This window comes from Pyrus communis, chromosome 2 (genome assembly GCF_963583255.1).
Source record: "Pyrus communis chromosome 2, drPyrComm1.1, whole genome shotgun sequence".
In the NCBI taxonomy this organism is placed as follows: domain Eukaryota; kingdom Viridiplantae; phylum Streptophyta; class Magnoliopsida; order Rosales; family Rosaceae; genus Pyrus; species Pyrus communis.
In genome coordinates, this window is record NC_084804.1 from 12,774,841 (window position 1) to 12,788,857 (window position 14,017).

Below are 14,017 nucleotides of genomic sequence, written 5' to 3' on the forward strand. Positions count from 1 at the left end.
CAAAGAAAATCGACGACAAATAAGGCTAACTGGGAAGCGAAGTAGTACCTCCCTCACTCTGGTGCTCGACTCCTCATCTACGAGTCGAAGAATGGCGTGCAAAACGTTCATTTTTTTTGGAAGTCAACGCCTAGGGGGATACACATGCCAATTGATAGGTTCATTATTTATCATAATTTCATATTAATTATCCCTAGATTTTGTTAAGGAATTCATTATAAAAGAGCCTTATTACTTTCATTTTCTCAATTTCAGCCATTCTGTGCACTTAGAACATTTTTTGTGATAAGTCGACTTTCCGGAGGAGTTTTAATGCAAGGCCAATTGGAGAAGGAAGCTAAGAGGTTGATCGTTATGTTCAAATTTCATAATTTTCCATGGAGGTGTTCATTCCAATTTTACAAATCAATCTCGCATAAGTTGTTTTCCCGAAAGAATTGTGCAGCTGTGGGAGAATGAAGAAGGCCTTCCCGATTTTTCCTAGTGGCGTGCAATATATGCTTGAAAAGATAAGAAATCAAGCTACGTTTCCTATATTTTTACAGAATTTTTCAGAAGATAAATCAACCCCAAATTTGATGTGCAAGATAGAAGACGTGTTTCCCAAGCCAAGATGGATTCTTTCCAAGTTTGTGTTATTAATTGTTTAGGAGTTTGTTTTATTTAGGAGAGTTTCTCTCAGACCTTTTAGGGTTTTCTAGTATAAATAAGGTGTCCTAAGCTATCTCTAGAGGACCCCCACATACCCCGCATACCCCGGATATCACCCACATCCATACTACCATTCACCATCTCCGCAATTTGTGAAGAAGAGCTTAGGGACGTGCTTTGCTATGGATTTCGGATTCTATCTTTCTTTTATTTTTATTTCTATGTGTAACTAAATTATTTTCTAAGGTTTATGATGAAGTCATAACATGAATATTTGCGAAGTATTTTGTTAATTATTATCTGATTATATGTCATGTTATATTCTTAATCTTTGTGGGTATCTTATTCTAGATTCGGATTTTTAATGACTGATCACCTTTAGGAATTTTGCATCTAGATAGTTAGATAAATCTATGAGGATGACCAATCAATTAGGTTTATTGGAATTAAGATTAAGAAGAGTAGACAAACTAGTGAGGATGACCAATATCAAGCTATAGATAGTCCTACTTGGTTGACATGATTCTTCTACGCTTAATGGATTTTTATGTGTTTAATTGTATGCCTAACCAATAGGATATAATTATCATGTAGAGATACAAAAGTTGATGCCTGACCACGGATTAATTCATATCTTAGAAAGAACAACCTTTAACATTGGCATGGTAATTGGATAGTAGTTGGCTCTAGGAAAAGTAAATAGGATTGTTATTGGTGAATTCATAACTTTATGTTTTCTTGTGTCGTGTATTTATTTTAATTAATTATATTTTCTTTTTCTTGTTAATTGTAGTCTTAATCAATTACTCAATTATTCAATTCAATATATCCTTTGTTTGTTTAATGAAGTCTAGCGTGATTAATCAGTTAAATTGGTATTAAAGCAATCCCTGTGGGAGTGACCTCGTATTTGCATATAGTACTACGATTAATTCGTGCGCTTGCGAGTTTAATTTGGTTTAAATTAATATATTTGTTTAAGTTAGTTTAAATATACATCACCAATTATGGCAAACAGGTAGTTGACAATATTTATGTATGTATTCCATCCAACATTTTAACTTCAAATTTCATTACACTTAAATTTTATAAAATTATGATCGATAATCTTAATTGGTTCTTTTTCTTTTTGTAGGCTTCTATGTCTCAAAATAATGATGAATACCTCACCAACCTCTCTTAGCAGCAATCGGACACGCCAATGAAGCAACTAACACCTGATCCAGATGTGTCTCTATAGTTGTTCATAGACAGGGGTGGGCAACAGAAGGCCAAGAGTTCCATGGCCTAAGATCTGGTTGGGTTCGAGACCTCAGGAGATCTTCTTCATCTAGTTCTTAGCCTGCAAGTGGTCGTCTTCCAAACTGTAGTAGTTGGAGATGGTGTTAGAGGCCATGCGCCATCAAGAAGAAGTTGCACGCCAACAAGAAGAAGCTCGAAATGAAGTAGTGCACCAGCAGAAGGATAACTTTTGACTGTACATGCAAGAGATGACAAAATACGATCATCGGGCAAGTTAGGTTTGTCGGGTCAAGTTGGTCAACGCACTTCGTGCAACAAAATAGTCGTGAATAATTCTTTGGGCAAATAGTATTCACCCGGCAAAATTTTATTTTACGTCGGGCAAACGTTTGAGCAATGACTTTTGCCCAACTAAATTTGCCCGAGGAATATCAGTCAGACAAAACATTAGGTGATGAAACCTTATTTGACCCGACAAAATCCTTTCGTTTGAAAAGGGTGTTTTTTTGGTAGTGCATTTGTTGTGAATAAACAAAATACTACAAAGAAAAACACTTGAAGATTAGGGTTATACCATTAAAAAAAAGAAGATAATAAGTTAATCATGTTTATTTAACTAACAAGTAATACGTTTTTAGAGTTGTTTCTAGTTAAAGACATTGGGTTACACTCCGAGTATTAACGTAACCATATCTTCCGTTTTCTCTTCAATAAATTTAGATGAGATCAAACCCGGGAGACATACGAAACGAAGCACATAATAGCTTCCAAGTTATAATCAATCACGACGAATCAAATGTTGTACATATAAGGCGGTGCTTATAGATACAAACATTTTTCCTAACTATTGCACTGAACATGTCCAGGTTCATCCATATATGGCAAAGCTCCTCAGTCCTCACACAGTGCTCCAACAGTTTTGCTCTGACGCCATTTTCTTGCTTGCTTGCTTACTATACAAGTACTTGTCTAGAATTTTTTTTTTAATCTTTAAAGATAGCAACAAAATTTAGTGCTCAGGAGTCGGGATATATCTGAAATCCTCGTTCAAATCTAGTTCTTAGTTGTTCTAACTGAACCCGACCGGTTTAAGGGTCAGGTTCACCCGTACAACCTACAAACCAACGTCTACTGATAAGATTATCTTCCTTTTAGCTAGACTCGTAGCCGTCTAACTTTCTAACAAGAAAGCATTAGAGGAGATTGGATAAGACACATAAACAGAGAGGATGTGTTGTCGTCTATATATATAAGAATTTTTCCTAATATATACATATTTGTAACATTCTTATAACTTTCATCGATCACGTGACGCTTTGTGCTAGAAGAGTCTCAACATAATCGATCATCCGAAAATTGAGATATATAGGATATGGAAGAATTATATGTTTATTAGGTAGTGTGAAAACCTCACCCTACCTGGCTATGATTAAGTAGCTAAAAGGGCATGACCACCGATCTGTTATATGCGATAAGTTACAATCAATTTTACTAATGATATGAAAAATAGTTTACATTATCCCAATTCAAAAGGATTAAAGCGGGATTATACAATGCTGTATTTTGACTAATGGCATTGACATTTGACAAGAAACCCTAGGGCCCTGTTGTGGGGTCAAATGACGTATCAATTTATAGTAAAATACATTATATTTTCAGTAAAAACCTTTTATATAAATAAAAAAAAATGTAGTGTATTGTTAATTATATATAAAAGTAATGCTAGGGAAACTAAATTTGTAAACTAAATAATGTGTTATTAATAGAAAATTAACACGCTTATAATAATCAAATCATCAACTTTCATAAAATTTAATTTACAAAATTTAACCTGCAAATTTAATATCCTTAACATTATCATGTTCGAGAAAGGAAAAGGTCATGAGTGTATCCCAATAATGCAACCAGCGAGAGGGATCCCAGAATGGTTGAATTTCAGCGCGACACGTGTCCCACCCGACACGTGGCAAGGTTGTTGATTTGCTGTTCGTGTGAACATAAACCAACAAAGGATGAATCGAGTCGTGATATAGCACAATGTTCTTGACCATATTATAAAACCGAAAATATGATCAGATGTTCGCTTGTATAAATTGGACTCTAATATCTCTCCTCCTCGATTTCCAGAGGGAGAGAGAGTAGGCCTAGCTCCTCAAATATTATTTATTTTTCTTTTCTTTTTTTATTAATATTATTGCAGCCAATTAATCCAGAGACATCAAGGGGGAAAAAAGAAAAAGAATGGAGGGGAGTTGGAAGATGAACAGCGGCAGCACCAAGGGGAAGAAAGATGATCTTTATCATGTTATTCATAAGGTTCCTTCTGGTGATGGTCCTTATGTTCGAGCTAAACATGCTCAGGTTCGTCCCCAAACTTCAATACTCCTGCAGTCTAGTTTTTATTTATTTATTTATTAAACGCGATATAATCAAAACAACGGGAAGAGAAATTTGAACTTCGATGAGGATGTTGCTCTTTCAGTCTAGCTAACTTCGCGATGCCCAAATCTAAGATCTCGTTTGTTTTTTTCGTTTGGGGGTTATAAGAAGCTGATTCATGTCATAAAAACTCATATCTTGGTTTTGCATGATACGATGAGTTTGATTAGTAGCGATTGAGTTTGAATTGCATGCTTAATTTCTCCAAGATGTATTTTTTTGTACCTGCATATTGCATTGTTCTCCTTCATTAAGTTGAAAACAAAAATACATTTTCTTCTTTGTTTTATACGTCACGTGACGAGATAAATAAATAGATAAAAGATAAACTGCCGTCTACAATTAGGTTGTTCTGCTCGCTTTGAGATATGATCCATCCTTAATATTCTCTCATGCTATCTTTTTTTGGTTTTGCGCACCCTTTTGGCATTACTCAAGCGTCTTCCAATTACCATGGAGATTATTGTTTTACCAAATCCATCATTTTTGTTTGGAGGATGCTTCAATATTTCCTTAATTTTCCCAACTCAAAAACCCCAATAATTGAATAGCTAGTACATTATTTTATTAATTTTTCTGGACGAATGGTTGACTTAAGTGGGGGTAAAATGTTGGTGAAGAAACACTAGAGCTCGAGCATGAGGCTTAAACTTCAAACCTACTTTCTTTCTTCCTTTTCCCAAATTCGAAGCTGATTATTGCCTACCATGCAATCGATCGACCTCTTTTCCAATCATTTTTATGGCTAGTTTTTATAATTCATTGGGTGAATTATAATTTATCTGTAGTTGAGTGTAAAATCAAATCTCAATGTCTTTCACAGGATCAGATCTCATCTTTGGTTAATAAATTAGGTTGTAAATGATTTGAAAATTACGTACTTGAGTTAAACCAAATAGTTTAATTTCGTGAAATAATTAACTTTGGGTTCGTAGAATGTAGATCTTATATGTATATACACACACAAGCGAATATTTTTCATTAAATTTATCCAAATTGATCGAACTTGGATATAAAGAGGAAAACACGCTGCTTTAGCTAATTAGCTTAACTAGTTTCGTTGTGTATATAATTTAGAAGTTTAAACCACTTGAAATGTTATATTATTTATCATAATTAATTGCATGAACGATCCTTATTGCAACAAGATGAATAACATTATATTCTTAATAATAACTTGAGTATTAAGATGTTATTTGCAGTCCATAAAAATTTAAAAGACAGAACACCCATAAAATAATTGACAAAAATGAAAACTCCATTTAAATTGTTGTTAAAGATGTGGGGGCCAAGAACCACGTGGATGTTGGATCTGGACTCTGAATTATGATGTCAACTTGGTATCCTAAAAAGAAAACGATTTTGTGTTCATCAAAAATAAAAATAAATTTCTCAAAAAAAAAAAAAAAAGTATATATATATATATAAATGCAATGCAAAATATTTATTGTATTTTTTAATAGTGTTGGCCCACTTCGTCTGGACCACTCTGAAAAACATGGAGAGGAGTGACAGTTCTCGATTATTTACATGGGCTTTTTTCTTGGGGGCCCAAATCAGAGCCCAATTTGTTAGTCTTACCAAACCCCTTTTTTTTTTTTTTTTTTTTGGTAATATTTTTCAGCTAGTTGCAAAGGATCCAGAGGCAGCAATAGTGTTGTTTTGGAAGGCAATAAATGCAGGAGACAGGGTGGATAGTGCCCTAAAAGACATGGCTGTGGTGATGAAGCAATTGGATAGAACTGAGGAGGCCATTGAAGCTGTTAAGTCCTTTAGAGGCCTTTGCTCCAAACAAGCCCAAGACTCTCTTGACAATGTCCTCATTGACTTGTACAAGAAATGTGGCAAAATTGAAGAGCAAATTGACTTGCTCAAGAGGAAGCTTAGGTTGATATACCAAGGAGCCGCCTTCAACGGAAGGCCGACTAAAACTGCGCGCTCTCACGGAAAGAAGTTCCAAGTTTCAGTTACGCAAGAGACTTCGAGATTACTGGTATGATATATCAGATATCTATATGATATGTTATGTTGAGTTGCGTAGGTTCATAATTTTGGTAACATGTTACATTAGTAATGCGATAAATTTTACAGGGCAATTTGGGTTGGGCCTATATGCAAAAGGGTAACTACATGATGGCGGAGGTCGTGTATCAAAAGGCCCAAATGATCGACCCTGACTCGAACAAGGCCTGTAACTTGGGCCTGTGCCTAATCAAACAGGGTCGATACGAAGATGCCCGTTTGATTCTGGAAGACGTGGTGCAGAGTAGACTTCCAGGATCCGAGGAAAGCAAGTCGAAGAAACGGGCCCACGAGTTGTTAATGGAATTGAGGTCGACGAGTTGTTTGCCAGAGTCATTGGATCTACTGAGCCTGGATGATGATTTTGTGAAGGGGCTTGAGCAATTGATGAATGAATGGGGTCCGTTTAGATCCAAGAGGCTTCCAATCTTTGAAGAAATCTCTCAATTTAGAGATCAAGTGGCATGTTAATAGTCCAAAATAGCACTTTCTTGTGTTGTTTCACTTGTTCATATTGATATGTAGGTGTGTTAATATAGTCCCAACAAAAGGGCAACACACAAACAAACACAGAATCAAGTTGTCTTGTTTGAGGGTGTGTGGGTAAGTTCAAAATTGAAATAAAGTTCCTTGGTGGTTTGAAACACAATCCATTATTGGATTTTTCTAATGACTGCAGCTACAACTGAACATCAATTACAAGAGACACAAACGAGAATTTGAATTAGAGTTATAAAAAATAGAAGGAGATTGTCTTAGCAACAACTTGGAGGTAATTAGTCGTGTCAAAAATAAAATTTCATACTCCCCTTTAATCCAACGTTTATTTGATCAAATAGACAAAAATTGAAAGCAGTTTCTTCCTCACTTGAATTTTGCTATTTGCCTTCGCCAATTCCACCAAGCTATCTCTCTCCCTCCTTCTCGAAACACCAACATCCCAGCTTCCAATGGCGGCCGGAGAGCCACAGATAATCAGAGACAAGGACCAGATGCGGAGGTGGTCACGCGCCATGAGATCCCAAGGCAAGACCGTCGGACTAGTACCCACAATGGGCTACCTCCACGACAGACACGTGTCCCTCATCCGAGAAGCTCGCACCCACGCCGACGTCCTCGCCGTCTCGATCTACGTGAACCCGGGTCAGTCTCCCCCTCCGAAGACCTCTCCACATACCCGTCCGATTTCCACGGCGACATCCGGAAGCTCACCCAAATTCCCGGCGGCGTCGACGTCGTTTTTAACCCCCACAACCTATACGACTATGGAACTAACACGGACGCAAAAGCACCAGCGAGTAATGGGGCACGTGCGAGCCGGATGTTGCGGTGAAACGGTGTCCTGCCTGGAGGAGAAGGGGGCGGGGCACGAGACGTAGGTGAGGGTGGAGAGGTTGGAAAAGGGGATGTGCGGGCGGAGCAGGCCGGTGTTTTTCAGAGGGGTGGCGACGGTGGTGAGCAAGCTGTTAAACATTGTGGAGCCGGATGTTGCGGTGTTTGGGAAGAAGGATTATCAGCAATGGCGGATTATTCAGCGGATGGTAAGTTCTTGTTGGATTGATTTTTAATCGGTTTTGCGAATTTCTTTCAAAATGTGTGATGAAATCTCTTTTCGTGGCATTTTCGCGGCGCCATAAGCCTCTAGAAGTTCATGAATTGGAGCATGAAATTGTAAGACTTCGGAAGATTTTGTCGGAAAAGTGGTGGCCAAAACGTGATTTAGACCTCTTGTGTTGTCCCTACATTTTCAATTGCATCGAATTTTTGTCTTTGTTGGTTGCATTCTGTTTACTGTTGGAATTCGAGGACGTGTCAACTGTGCGAAATGTCACTTGTGCGGCACATGGGAGGGTAGATTTAACGGAGTTCATACAAGGAATGCCAAAATGTTGGGTGTGAGAATTTGTTGTTTGAACCCGATTTTGGTCTTTGATTTAATGTGCTTTGTCAATGCAAGAATGTTTGGTGTGCTCATTTTTTGAGGAACGAAAAATAGATTGGCAATGTTGTGTTCATTGAATTGAAAATTGTTGCAGAGCATAAATTTCGGGTTTGGGTTAAAACCGGTTTCAAAAACTTTGTTTGATTTATTTCATTTGGCCATTTCAAACCTAATTGCTGCAGTAGTTTTAGACATGATGTATTCTGATGATGTGATGTTAGCTACATTTGTAGGAAGCTGCTTATGGATTATCGGTCTCTTTGAATTTGTACAGGTTCGAGATCTTGATTTTTCTACGAGAGTGATAGGTTCTGAAATAGTGCGTGAAAATGACGGCCTGGCAATGAGTTCACGCAATGTGCGCCTCTCACCTGAAGAACGGGGAAAGGTTTGCTACTGCATTTAAGCCTATCTTGCTATTTGCCAATGTAGAACTTCTGAGTTCTGCGGCGTTTTTGCTCATGCAGTGTGTCTTCTGTTCAATTATTAATATGTTCTTTTTGGTGATATACAGGCACTTTCTATAAGCAAGTCATTGTCAAAAGCTAAATCTTCTGCAGAAAGGGGACAAATTAATTGTAAAGAGTTGAGAGACTTGGTCGTCGAAGCGATTTGTGAAGCCGGTGGAAGAGTCGATTAGGCTGAGGTGAGCATCGCAGAACTAACTTGTTTTACAACGTTGGCTTTTAAGATGGAACAATTGCTTGATACTTGTTCAAGATAGCTTTGATTAATTTCTTCCACCTTTCTGGGAGACGAGGGACAAGTACCTTGTAAGCTATTATGTCAGAAAACTTGACGAAGATTTCACTCGAAATGTTGTAATTGTTTGTGAATTTTGCCGGTAGATTGTCGACCAAGAAAGCTTGGAGTCAGTAGAAGAGATCAGACGTTCGGTTGTGTTGTGTGTTGCTGCCTGGTTCGGGAAAGTCAGACTGATACACAACATGGAGATCAACAAATGAATCATTGTCTTCCTACTTCGTACTTCATGGTACATACAACATACATAGAAGAATGTCGAAAAGGTTGGACTTGTTTTTCCGTTTGGCAAAAGCCATTTTCATACATTAATCTTAAGGGACGTTTTCCCTCATGTTTTCGATTCTCAAATGAAAGCGAAAAGCACATTTCCCTCACGTTTCATTTCCCGTGAATTTTTTCGCTTCACGTTATTTGGGCGGTTTTACGGTTCTTGCAAAGGCGATAAGATGCACATTCGACACTTTTCAACCGTTGAATACCAAATCTAGAATCAGTCGCAAGTTCTACAACATAAGTTCCATGGAGCAAAAGGAATCAAGAACGATTCACACATCCGACAGAGCCTATTATAGAAAAAAATCACGAATACAAGCTATACAAACAGTCTGGCAATACAAATTATAGCAGAAAGTAGGATGTGCAACCAAGAATAAATATACGTAGACCAGAAATAAGCGCGACGAACAAACTCCATCCTGTGCCCGATAAGAGTCTACAGACACATCAGCATTTGAAGCCATTGCAGACGGATAGAACGATGATGAGAATCAAAGCGATTAAGATTCCCAAAACTATCAGCTTGATCTTCATGTTCTGCAACCACATCTTCCTCCTCATCTGGGTTCCCTGCTGCCTAAAATCTTGTGCCTGCATCGCCAAACCAATCAGTAACACAGCATACATAAGAAAATTAACTACACAAAATCCGAACGCTCAAGCTGCAAAAAGACAAATATAATTACACCAAGCCTACAGTGATTAAGGGTTTACTGATACTAATGAAAAGCCAACAACATACGGTTCAATTTCAATATATGTAATTGAATTGGCTATTGCAGGGTAAAACAAAATGGCATCAATTGCTGACCTGTGAGCGGAGGTTCTCTGTTTTATCAACCAGAAGTTCAATTTTCTCCCCACGATCAAGAACCTGCAATGAACATAATCAATCAAATAATCTCGCACCACTTTGATACCAATCTCGAAATAATTATTACAAAAAATTAGACCTAGCATTCGTGTCGTGGTTTCCGTGTTCGTGACATATCCGATATCTTAACGGTTGTGTAGTTAAAATGGGTAATATTACCCGACCCGAAATCAACCAATTAATATGATCCAACCCGTTAAAGAAATTATATTTTATATCAATACATGATCAAATGAAAAACGTAAGTCAGATCAAATAATCCAACGGTAAGGATGTAATCTCACTTATGTGAAATCAAATCCTGTGGCAATTGTTGTAGTAAGGTTTTTTTAATTACTGTAGAAGCATGAAAAATGTAATACATACATACATACATACATATATATAAACACTCGTAATGACAATCAACGGTTAAATTTAAATTTATAGTTTATGTATTTTTAAACTGGTTTGGAATTTTTTTAATCTCACTATGTGAGAAAAATACTATGGCTATTGTAGAAAGGTTTTCTAGTAGTTTAAAATCATCAAACTAACTTTTTTTATCGGGTTGAGACAGGTTACCCGCGGGTAAACCTGTTAAGAACCCGTTCTTAACAAGCTCTTAATGTGTGACCCCATAACGACCCGATTAGTTAACGTGTTGACCCAAAACCCATTATTTCGTGTCATTTCGGATTAGGTTAAAAGGTCGTGTAAGCAATTGCCAGGTTTCAAAATTATCAGTTCCAGCTAAAAACCTGACCACAAGAATTAGATATCAAACTAAACAAAGACAATTGGTTTTCTAGATCTAAACAAATCACCAGGCCTCACCTTTTCAATATTTTCCATCATAACTCCTTTGACTTCTGAGACTTGTGCTTTCACTTTTGATAGCTTGCTGATCTCCTCGGGATGATCCACACAGTATTGCATGTGCTCCTTCAGTTTGGACCTATATTGGCACCAAAATTTGCGAGATTAGAAGACATCATAGGAAAGGTCAACCACATTCAATTCAATAAATGGAAAAGATAAAACAACAGTACCCAAATTCCTTGTTTAGGCTATTTGCAACTGCTGTTGCAGCTTTTCCCCCACCATATCTACCGGTAAAATCCTCCTTGATTCGCTCAAGGAAGGCAATAGGAACTTGTCGACCAACAGCCTCAACTGCAACTACACAATATGCTGTAGCATCGAAGGGGTAAAGTTAGTTCAACTCTTACAGACAGAAATGTATCAAAATTCAAAAGAATAAAGTGAAACAAACACGAATAAAAAAAATCCCATCATCCAACTATGCATAATTAAAACTGAAATGTTTTTCGACTGAAAAGTAATTTTACGCGGCTGTTTTCTTTAAACTTCAGAAACTCAAGGTTCTAGTGCATGCCTTAATGTAAGAGAACCGATTTTGACAGATCAATTAATAAGAGCTGTTCACGGTGGCGTATGGTGGCACTACGTTTCCAGAGGCTCCTTAAAGTGAGATCATTCCTGTTCAACTCCTTTAACCTATTCTGTTTCGGTAATGTTGAAAAACTTGGTAGAAACATACATAGCAATAAAACATTAATTCAGATTTGACATTAACGACTTCTTGCCATATTTCCTAAAGCTTAATCTAGTAATTACGAAAACTAGAAGCTAAAATATCTTACTCATTCAACTTATTTAAGCTGAGAGTTTTTTCGTTGGTTAAATCTGATAACAAAAAACAGTTCCAAAGCCATTGGAATGCACAAGTGAATAAGCTTTACGAAATCAGAGGAGACACAAAGCCATGCTCATTCGGCTCAAGAAATCTAGAACTAACATAATTCGGATACAATAGTATTTACTAACTGAATCCAGAAAATTCAAAACCCAATTAAAAACTTCGATCGTGAATTTAATTTTTCCTCTCGTATCCCTATTCAACACTCATATCAATCCTTTTCACCGCACAAACTTGACTCTTTTATCATTATTCACAAACATTTTCTCACCTACCAAACAGCCTAACAAAATCCGAGAAAAACGCACAAGAAAAGAAATTACGAGTTTGAGAATCTATACGAATCTTATCCGACGGCCTCAAAGAGAAAATCTATGCCAATCGAACTAATAATAAACGATTTTCCAAAAATAGCATAGAAACCACGAAGGAAATCCAAATCGAGCAAAATCGGCACATCAAATCCACGATCAATACGCGGATCGGACCGGAAACTAAAAAAATCAATCTGAGGAGATCTGACGAGAGAGAGAGAGAAAGAGGAATTACTGAAGCCATTATCGACGAGGTAGTTGAAGGTGTGGCCGTCGCAGTTGTAGGTGAACTTGTTGTTGGTGGCCGGAAGTTTCTGGAGGCACTGGGAAGCTATGCTGGTGAAGTTTCCAGTGAATTCCGTGTACTCTGCGAGGATCACCGTGCCGCGCGCCACGAAGCTGTAGATCAACGATTGCTGCCCCATGGATTCGATCCCCGAAGCCTACCCTATGAGACAGGAAGTGAAGATTCCGGTTGCGGATGAGAGAGAGGCAGCCGAGGGTTTGAGGGTTTTTTGGTTGGAGAGAGAGAGAGAGAACCAAAGTCGCGGTGGTTTTATCGTGATGAGAGAGAGAGATAGAGAGAGGAGAGAGAGTTTTGCTTAGATGAGAAGCTAGGTACGGTAGCGAGGGGGTCTTCGTTGTGAGTTTGTTAAGCTACCCTCCAACTTGACTGGAAATAACGAAAATGCCACGCAGTCTCTGAACTGCTGTCGGATTTTGAATTTTTTGGAAACATTTGAATGCTCTTTTCCTACAAAAGTCAAGAAGACGCGCAGAGCCCCTCCCTCTAGAAACCAGAATTTTGAAAACTCGTTCAAATCAAAGGACCTCATCCTATACGTGTTTTTCTTTTTTCTAATTTTTTTTGGACTTTAATTATTATTTTCTTTTTAGATTAGAGCAAATTGAAGAACGGAGATATTCTTTGTGCACCGACGTCACTACGATTATTCGAAAACAAGTTGTTACATTGCATATTAATATAAAGCATGTTATTGATATTTTGAAAATTTTATTTTGTACTCTTCACCAATATATTTTTATTTTTAAATATTAAAAAATTTAGAATACAAAATTAAAATTTAAAGTGTTGATAACAATTTCTCTTCAAAAAATATTATTTTGAAGTTGAAATGTGTTCCACCAACCATGCTGTATTTCAATGGAAACATATGACCTAAGAACTAATTTCCTCAAGTGAAACCTGAAAGTTGCCGCCAATTATTCATTAATATCAGCACAAACCAATTTCATGACCATATTTTAATTCCCAACCCTAAATAATCCAATTAAAACTACCAGAACATGTTCCATGCATTGTTTAAAAGAAAAAACTAATGAAAATAGCTTGAAAACTTTGAGTTTTAACGAAAATGACAAAAATGTGCTAAAAGTGAATAGTATCAGGATGGATTTTTTAGAGTAAAAATATGATTTTTCGTTAAAGTGAACAATACCGAGAGCTTTTCGTTAAAACTCATTCGTTTAATTTGGGATCTTGACAAAGTTTATAGCTTCAATAACATCCACTTAAAAAAAAAAGGTAAAATTATCTCCGGATGATAATCCCAATTTTATCCGTTTATATTCGCATAATGAGAAAAACAATAATTTTTAAGTGCGTGTTATCTAGATACTTTTATTTTTCACACATTTTTATTAATTATGTCCTTTAATCTTCTTGATTTGTTCGATCTGACAGCTAAAAATTAAGATGAATTGTGAATTTTCGCTCTAGCATTACTAGATGCGTGGCTCGATATGTTGGAGCTCTTGTTTTCGTTTGT

The 14,017-nt window shown here is 37.0% G+C and overlaps 2 protein-coding genes and 1 pseudogene across 2 annotated transcripts; 2 read left to right on the top strand and 1 right to left on the bottom strand.

Moving 5' to 3' along the window:
- Positions 1 to 4,000: 4,000 nt before the first annotated feature.
- On the top strand, positions 4,001 to 7,003 carry LOC137724447 (protein SULFUR DEFICIENCY-INDUCED 1). The gene is made up of 3 exons (XM_068463189.1): positions 4,001 to 4,254; positions 5,957 to 6,325; positions 6,424 to 7,003. Exons 1-3 carry the CDS (start codon positions 4,135 to 4,137, stop codon positions 6,823 to 6,825), a joined length of 891 nt encoding a protein of 296 aa, XP_068319290.1. The 5' UTR covers positions 4,001 to 4,134; the 3' UTR covers positions 6,826 to 7,003.
- A 118-nt stretch (positions 7,004 to 7,121) lies between these two features.
- Positions 7,122 to 9,449, top strand: LOC137724449 (pantoate--beta-alanine ligase-like; annotated as a pseudogene).
- A 146-nt stretch (positions 9,450 to 9,595) lies between these two features.
- LOC137724448 (putative vesicle-associated membrane protein 726) lies at positions 9,596 to 12,814 on the bottom strand. Its single transcript, XM_068463190.1, has 5 exons — positions 12,463 to 12,814; positions 11,243 to 11,384; positions 11,028 to 11,148; positions 10,149 to 10,211; positions 9,596 to 9,928 (listed from the first exon to the last, which is right to left on the bottom strand). The coding sequence occupies exons 1-5, from the start codon at positions 12,650 to 12,652 to the stop codon at positions 9,785 to 9,787; spliced, it is 660 nt and encodes a 219-aa protein (XP_068319291.1). The 5' UTR covers positions 12,653 to 12,814; the 3' UTR covers positions 9,596 to 9,784.
- Between the last annotated feature and the right edge of the window lie 1,203 nt (positions 12,815 to 14,017).